General features: G+C 41.0%; 1 protein-coding gene across 1 annotated transcript; it reads left to right on the top strand.

Moving 5' to 3' along the window:
• Window positions 1-1,293: 1,293 nt before the first annotated feature.
• Window positions 1,294-2,301, top strand: LOC138918442 (olfactory receptor 5T1-like). The gene has a single exon (XM_070240040.1). It carries the CDS (start codon window positions 1,297-1,299, stop codon window positions 2,299-2,301), a length of 1,005 nt encoding a protein of 334 aa, XP_070096141.1. The 5' UTR covers window positions 1,294-1,296.
• Window positions 2,302-8,968: the final 6,667 nt, after the last annotated feature.

Below are 8,968 nucleotides of genomic sequence, written 5' to 3' on the forward strand. Positions count from 1 at the left end.
TTGGTCAACATATAGGTCTAGCTGGTCCTCAGTTTTCTCATCTACAAACAGATGCTGAATGATTTAGTTGCAGGTTGCTGTGTGGATTACATAGGATAATGTACACAAAATTTCTACCCTCTACTAGCCACTCAACAATGTGTGGTAGCTACAGCCTTAGTTTTCCTTCTCCTCAAGCTTGGTGCCTGAAGTCATGTTCTCACGGACATCTGGTACTTTATGTTTTCTGAACGTATGATGGTTGAGGAACTGATATGATTTTAGTTTTCCAGAATTATCATGTTTTCTTAAAAATTCAACATGTATATTTTCTTTCTAGTCTCTATCTCTTAAAGTGAAATCAGCTAAATGTAAACAAAATAAGTTCTAATTTCCTTAAGTATTAGTTGACAGATATGCCTCTTTGAAGAACATATTGGAGGGAATAAATAAACCCCATGCTTTTTGTCTATCCTTCCTCAGTTCCCTACAGTGAATTACCCTAATGGGACACAGTTGAGAATAAAATGTATCTTCATTTATAAACCACCTTCTTTCCCTAGAGATAAGATCAGAGCTATCAAGGGCTATAAGAAAACTATCATGGACAAAATTATCAGGGGAATTTAAGAAAACATACAATTATTTTACTGACATTCCCAAAGTCAGAATGTAACGACACAGATGCAATATTAAGTTGCCTCATACCATTTAAGATTGGGATTCACTGGGACTAATCTCATGAGAGTGGTACACTCATTTGTCTGTGAATTTTAAGATGATATAATATGAAGACAGTACATACTAAATTTAATAGAAAATAAACTAAAAATTAAACCAGGTAATTGGCTTTTTGTTTAAAGATTGGAAGCTGAACTAACATCTGTTGTCAATCTTCTTTTTTTGCTTCTTCTCCCAGAAGCCCCCAGTACGTAGTTGTATATTCTAGTTGCAGGTCCTTCTGGCTCTGCTTTGTGGGACGCTGCCTCAGCATGGCTTGATGAGCTGTGCCATGTGTGCACCCAGGATCTGAACCAGCAAAACCCAGGGCCGCTGAAGCGGAGACTGCAAACTGAACCACTTGGCAATGGGGCTGGCCCCTAAATTGGCTTTTTCAACATGGCAAATTTAGTTAACAACTGAATGAAATAATTTCTTTAATTTATTTATACAGGGTAATGCATCCACTTTGACTCAACTTCTGCATCACTGCCTGTTTCTTCACTGCTAAGGATTTCAATACACCATCTCAGAAAAAAAAATGAGACTATATTGAGTGGGTTTTATTTTAAAAAATATTGCATTTAGAACCTAAAAATGAAAACTGAAATGCCAGGGTTCCCATCAGACATAGATTTATGCATGATCCAGGTGAAGAATATGACTGAAGTTACCACGTTTATATTGACGGGCTTCACAGGTGATTTTGATGTGCAAGTCTTCCTGTTTTTGCTATTTCTAGCAATCTATCTTTTCACTCTCATAGGAAATCTGGGATTGATTATATTGGTCATTAGGGATTCCCAGCTGCACAACCCTATGTACTATTTTCTGAGTGTGTTATCATTCTTGGATGCCTGCTATTCTTCAGTTGTCACCCCAAAAATGTTGATCAATTTCCTGTCAGAGAACAAAACTATTTCCTTCCTTGGATGTGCAGCACAGATGTTTTTTGATGTTACTTTTGGGACCACTGAATGTTTTCTCTTGGCTGCAATGGCATATGATCGCTATGTAGCAATCTACAACCCTCTGTGGTATTCAGTTAGCATGTCACCCAGAGTCTATGTGCCACTCGTCATTGCTTCCTATCTTTGTGGCATTTTGAATGCTTCAGTGCACACAGGGGCCGCATTTAGCCTAACTTTCTGTGCATCCAACGAAATTAGATATTTCTTTTGTGACATCCCTCCAGTCCTCGCTATTTCTTGTTCTGACACTCACACAAACCAGCTTCTAGTCTCCTACTTTACGAGCATTATTGAGATGGTCACTATCATGATTGTCCTGGTTTCCTATGGTTTCATTCTCTTGGCCATTCTGAGGATGCATTCTGCTGAAGGGAGACAAAAAATCTTTTCTACATGTGGCTGTCACTTAATTGGAGTGTCCATTTACTATGGAACAGTCTTCTGCATCTATGTGAGAACAAGCTCCAGTTACTCTTTGAACCAGGACATGATAGTGTCTGTGTTTTACACCATTGCCATTCCCATGCTGAATCCCATCATCTACAGTTTAAGGAACAAAGATGTAAAAGAGGCAACAAAAAGGGCTTTTGGGAAAAATTGGTTTCTCAATAAAGTATACTCTTCACATTAACTGTTACATTGAAACCAATGAAGATTACTATCCATTGTCTCCATATCAAAAAGTTATGATACAAGTATTTTTTTTACTACTTTTCTGTTCTTCTCAGGAATTTTTTTTTATTAATGTTATGATAGATTACAACCTTGTGAGATTTCAGTTGTACATTTTTGTGAGTCATATTGTGGGTACACCACTTCCCCCTTTGTGCCCTCCCCCCACCCCCCCATTTCCCTGGTAACCACCGATCTGATCTCCTTATCAATATACTAACTTCCACCTATGAGTGGAGTCATATAGAGTTCGTCTTTCTCTGACTGGCTTATTTCGCTTAACATAATACCCTCGAGGTCCATCCACGTTGTTGTGAATGGGCCAATTTTGTCTTTTTTTATGGCTGAGTAGTATTCCATTGTGTATGCATACCACATCTTTTTAATCCAATCATCAGTTTCTGGGCATGTAGGCTGGTTCCACATCTTGGCTATTGTAAATAATGCTGCGATGAACATAGGGGTGCAACGGACACTTGAGATTTCTGATTTCAGGTTCTTAGGATAGATACCCAGTAATGGGATGGCTGGGTCGTAGGGTAGTTCTATTTTTAACTTTTTGAGAAATCTCCATACTGTTTTCCGTAGTGGCTGTACCAGTTTGCATTCCCACCAACAGTGTATGAGGGTTCCTTTTTCTCCACAACCTCTCCAACATTTGTCGCTCTTGGTTTTGGATGTTTTTCCCAATTTAACGGGTGTAAGGTGATATCTTAGTGTAGTTTTGATTTGCATTTCCCTGATGATTAGCGATGATGAACATCTTTTCATGTGTCTATTGGCCATATTCATATCTTCTTTTGAGAAATGTCTGTTCATGTCCTCTGCCCATTTTTTGATCGGGTTGTTTGTTTTCTTGTTGTTAAGCAGTGTGAGTTCTTTGTATATTATGGAGATTAACCCTTTGTCGGATAAGTGTCTTGTAAATATTTTTTCCCAATTAGTGAGCTGTTTTTTTGTTTCAATCCTGTTTTCCCTTGCCTTGAAGAAGCTCTTTAGTCTGATGAAGTCCCATTTGTTTATTCTTTCTATTGTTTCCCTCAACTGAGGAGTTTTAGTGTCCAAAAAGATTCTTTTGAAACTGATGTCAAAGAATGTACTGCCTATATTCTCTTCCAAAAGACTTATTGTCTCAGGCCTAATCTTTAGGTCTTTGATCCATTTTGAGTTTATTTTGGTGTGTGGTGAAAAAGAATGGTCAATTTTCAATCTTTTGCATGTGGCTGTCCAGTTTTCCCAGCACCATTTGTTGAAGAGACTTTCTTTTCTCCATTGTAGGCCCTCTGCTCCTTTGTCGAAGATTAGCTGTCCATAGATGTGTGGCTTTATCTCTGTGCTTTCAATTCTGTTCCATTGATCTGTGGACCTGTTTTTGTACCAGTACCATGCTGTTTTGATCACTGTAGCTTTGTAGTATGTTTTGAAATCGGGGATTGTGATTCCGCCGGCTTTATTTTTCTTGCTCAGGATTGCTTTAGCAATTCGCGGTCTTTTGTTGCCCCATATGAATTTTAGGATTGTTTGTTCAATTTCTGTGAAGAATGTTCTTGGGATTCTGATTGGGATAGCATTGAATCTGTAGACTGCTTTAGGTAGTATGGACATTTTAACTATGTTTGTTCTTCCAATCCATGTGCAAGGAATGTCTTTCCATCTCTTTATGTCATCGTCAATTTCTTTGAAGAAAGTCTTGTAGTTTTCATTGTATAGATCCTTCACTTCCTTGGTTAAGTTGATCCCAAGGTATTTTATTCTTTTCGTTGCGATTGTGAATGGGATTGAGTTCTTGAGTTTTTTTTCTGTTAGTTCATTGTTAGTGTATAGAAATGCTACTGATTTATGCACATTAATTTTATACCCTGCTACTTTGCTGTAGTTGTTGATTATTTCTAATAGTTTTTCTATGGATTCTTTGGGGTTTTCTATATATAAGATCATGTCGTCTGCAAACAGCGAGTTTTACTTCTTCGTTACCTATTTGGATTCCTTTTATTTCTTTTTCCTGCCGAATTGCTCTGGCCAGCACCTCCAGTACTATGTTGAATAGGAGTGGTGAAAGTGGGCACCCTTGTCTTGTTCCTGTCCTCAGAGGGATGGCTTTCAGTTTTTGTCCATTGAGTATGATGTTGGCTGTGGGTCTGTCATATATGGCCTTTATTATGTTGAGGTACTTTCCTTCTATACCCATTTTATTGAGGGTTTTTATCATAACTGGGTGTTGGATCTTGTCAAATGCTTTCTCTGCATCTATTGAGATGATCATGTGGTTTTTGTTTTTCATTTTGTTGATGTAGTGTATCACGTTGATTGACTTGCGGATCTTGAACCATCCCTGTGTCCCTGATATAAATCCCACTTGATCATGGTGTATAATCTTTTTGATGTATTCGGTTTGCCAAAATTTTGTTGAGGACTTTTGCATCTATGTTCATCAGTGATATCGGCCTGTAGTTCTCCTTGTTTGTGTTGTCCTTGTCAGGTTTGGGGATCAGAGTGATGTTGGCTTCATAGAATGTGTTAGGGAGTACTGCATCTTTCTCAATTTTCTGGAACAATTTGAGGAGAATAGGTATTAAGTCTTCTTTGAATGTTTGGTAGAATTCTCCAGAGAAGCCATCTGGTCCTGGACTCTTATTTTGGGGGAGGTTTTTGATTACCGTTTCTATTTCCTTACTTGTGATTGGCCTATTCAGATTCTCTACTTCTTACTGATTCAGTTTGGGGAGATTGTAGGAGTCTAGGAATTTGTCCATTTCTTCCAGGTTGTTCAATTTGTTGGCATATAGTTTTTCATAGTATTCTCTTGTCATCTCTTGTATTTCATTGGTATCTGTTGTGATTTCTCCTCTCTCATTCCTAATTTTATTAATTTGCGATTTCTCTCTTCTTTTCTTGGTGAGTCTGGCTAAAGGTTTGTCAATTTTGTTAATTCTTTCGAAGAACCAACTCTTTGTTTCATTGATCCTTTCTATTGTCCTTTTTGCTTCAATATCGTTTATTTCTGCTCTTATTTTTATTATTTCCCTCCTACTGACTCTGGGCTTTGTTTGTTCTTCTTTTTCTAGTTCTGTTAGGTGTCATTTGAGGTTGCTTATGTGAGCTTTTTCTTGTTTAGTGAGGTGAGCCTGTATTGCGATGAATTTCCCTCTTAGGACTGCTTTTGCTGCATCCCAAATGATTTGGTATGTCGTGTTCTCATTTTCGTTTGTCTCCAGATAATACTTGACTTCTTCTTTAATTTCTTCAATGATCCATTGTTTGTTCAGAAGCGTGTTGTTTAGTCTCCACATTTTTGCACCTTTCTCTGCTTTTTTCTTGTAGTTGATTTCTAGTTTCATAACATTATGATCAGAAAAGATGCTTGATATTATTTCAACTCTCTTGTATTTATTGATGTTTGCTTTGGTTCCCAAAATATGGTCAATCCTTGAGAATGTTCCATGTGCACTTGAGAAGAATGTGTAACCTGCTGTTTTTGGATGAAGTGTTCTATATATATCTATTAAGTCCATCTGGTCTAATTTTTCATTTAATTCTATTATTTCCTTGTTGATTTTCTGTCTGGATGTTCTGTCCATTGGTGTTAATGGTGTGTTGAGGTCCCCTACTATTATTGTATTGTTGTTGATGTCTTCATTTAGTTCTATTAAGAGTTTCTTTACAAATTTTGGTGCTCCTGTGTTGGGTGCGTATATATTTATAAGTGTTATGTCTTCTTGGTGGAGAGTCCCTTTTATCATTATATACTGTCCCTCTTTGTCTTTCCTTATCTGTTTTGCTTTGAAATCTACCTTGTCTGATATTAGTATAGCGACACCTGCTTTCTTTTGTTCATTATTAGCTTGGAATATTGTTCTCCATCCCTTCACTCTGAGTCTGTGTTTGTCTTTGGGGCTGAGGTGTGTTTCCTGGAGGCAGTATATTGTTGGGTCTTGTTCTTTGATCCATCCTGCCACTCTGTGTCTTTTGATTGGGGAGTTCAATCCATTTACATTTAGAGTGATTATTGAGATGTGGGGGCCTACCACTACCATTTTGTGTCTTGTTTTCCGGTTTTCTTCACTTTCCTTTGTTTCTCGTCCCATGGTTTAATCTGTTCTGATGAAGAGCTGCTACTCTCTGTTGTTGTCCTTCTACTTATCTCCTCTGCTCTTGGTTTTGTAGCCCCTTTCCCTTTTTGGATTTTTCAGGAATGAGGGTTTTCCTGAGGATTTCCTGAAGAGGAGGTTTTGTGGCAATGAACTCCCTTAATTTTTGTTTATCTGGGAAAGTTTTTATTTCTCCATCGTATTTGAAGGATATTTTCGCTGGGTAGAGAATTCTTGGCTGTAGATTTTTGTCCTTCAGATTTTTGAATATATCATTCCACTCTCTTCTAGCCTGTAAAGTTTCTGCTGAGAAATCTGCTGATAGCCTGATGGGGGTTCCTTTGTAGGTTAGTTTCTTTTGCCTGGCTGTCCTTAGTATTTTCTCCTTGTCGTTGACTTTTGCTAGCTTCACTACTATATGCCGTGGGGTTGGTCTTCTTGCATTGATAAAGTTTGGAGATCTATTGGCTTCTGTCACCTGAAGATCCATCTCTCTCACCAGATTTGGGAAGTTCTCAGCCATTATTTCTTGGAATAGGCTTTCTGCCCCTTTCTCCTTCTCTTGTCCCTCTGGTATACCTATAATCCTTACATTGCATCTCCTAATTGTGTCTGATAATTCTCGGAGAGTTGCTTCATTTCTTTTTAGTCTTGCTTCTCTCTCCTCCTCTGCCTGCAGCAATTCTATATTGCCATCTTCCAAATTGCTAATTGTTTCCTCCATATTATTGGCCCTACTGTTCAGAGCATCTAGATTTTTCTTGATTTCCTCTATTGTGTTCTTCATTTCCAATATTTCTGTTTGGTTCTTCTTTATCGTATCAAACTCTTTTGTGACATAGCTCCTGAACTCGTTGAGTTGTCGGTCAGAATTCTCTCTTAACTCATTGAGTATTTTAATGATGGCTGTTTTGAAGTCATCATCATTTAGGTTATATATCTCATTTTCTTTGGGATTGTTTTCTGTGTATTTGTTATTTTCCTTCTGTTCTGGAGATTTAATGTATTTTTTCATATTGCTTGATGTTGTTGATTTGTGCCTCCACATAGAGATAGAGTTTAGTTGCTCCTTTCACTTGTTTCCGCTGCTGCGGTGTGGGAGCAGCTGTTTATACTGCTCCAACCAGGAAGCCTGTCCGCAGTTGCTAACTGGGCCTGGGCCCCTCCTCGTAGTCACAGTGGTCCTTTGGATTCCCTCCTCTGCCGTGGGGGCCGTCACAGGGGGGCTTCAGGCTGCTGGTGCCTACTGTTGCAGCCCACCTAGATGTGCTCCCTCCTTGGGGTCTGCAATGGTGTTATGGGCTTTTCCAGCGGCCAGAGGTGGGATCACTTATATTTGTCGCTCCGTTGCTGTCCACACCCACAAAATCTCACTTGTCCACTATGGGTCACAGGAGAGCTATTGGCATCTTCTACAGTCTGTGATTAGTTCACCTAGCTATGCTGCTTTTGTCCTGGGGTCTTCCAGCCTTGTGGCTGCCGGCTGGGTGCTTTCTACTGGTGCTGTGCAAAGGCTTTCCCTGAGGCTGCTGTGAGCCTGTAGGGTTTCCCCCTAGGCTATGGAGCTAGGTCGCTGGAACTCCCCCCAGCCCCAGTCCTGTTCCCCAGGAACTCGGGGAGCCCTTTGTCCTGTCTTGGGGGGATAGCCGGAGATCCTGATTTCAGTGGTAGCTGGTCAGCTGCTACCCTGCCTAATATTCTCCTCTCCGGGACCCTCCCGGTATTGTGGATGCTGGGCATGGCCCCTCTGCTAATAGCAGACAGAGAGTTTTGTCTGCTGCCCAGGCAGAACTCTGGATCTTCCCCTCTGGGGCACGGAGTGGGCCTCTGGAGCTTCACCCAGCCCCAGTCCTCTCCCAGATCTCTGGCAATCCCTAGCCCCATGGGGCAGGCAACGGCAGCTGGAGGTCACTTCACCCTCTGGGATTCTCTCCGGGACTTTCCTGGAGTTGAATGCTGGGTGTGGCCCCTCCACTAATGGCAGACAGAGGGTTTTGTCTGCTGCCTGGGCAGAACTCTGGAGCTTCCTCCAGACCCAGTCCTCTCCGAGATCTCCGGCAATCCCTAGCCCCACTGTGCCAGCAGTGGCAGCGGGGAGACCTCCGTACCCTCAGCGACTCTCTCTGGGACCCTCCGGGCGCCGCAAACACCAGGCGGGATCTCCCCACCAATGGCAGGGAGAGACTCTCCGCGGGGGCCCAGGTGTGCAACTCCAAAGTTTCCCTCTGCGTTTAGGAGTAATTGCGGGGGGTTTAGGTAGGGTTCTGGTCACCTGTTTCCACCGTCGCTCCTCTGTTGTGTGCTCGCTCCTGCCCTAGATGTGTGTTGATCTTCTGGGGGTGTCCGTTGGAAGAAAGCCGCTTGCGGGTACTAGGCTGTTTGGTCAGGGTCGGAGAGTTTTCACCTATTTCCACATCCTCCCGGAGGAAAGTCCATCTGCCTTCCGATGTATAGTCATGTGGGTATCTCAGACGTCCTGAGATGCTGTCTGGATATCCTTTGTTAAGCGATAAGTGTCCAAATAATTGTAGACTCGAA

The sequence above is a fragment of the Equus caballus genome, chromosome 17, assembly GCF_041296265.1.
Source record: "Equus caballus isolate H_3958 breed thoroughbred chromosome 17, TB-T2T, whole genome shotgun sequence".
Taxonomy (NCBI): Eukaryota; Metazoa; Chordata; class Mammalia; order Perissodactyla; family Equidae; genus Equus; species Equus caballus.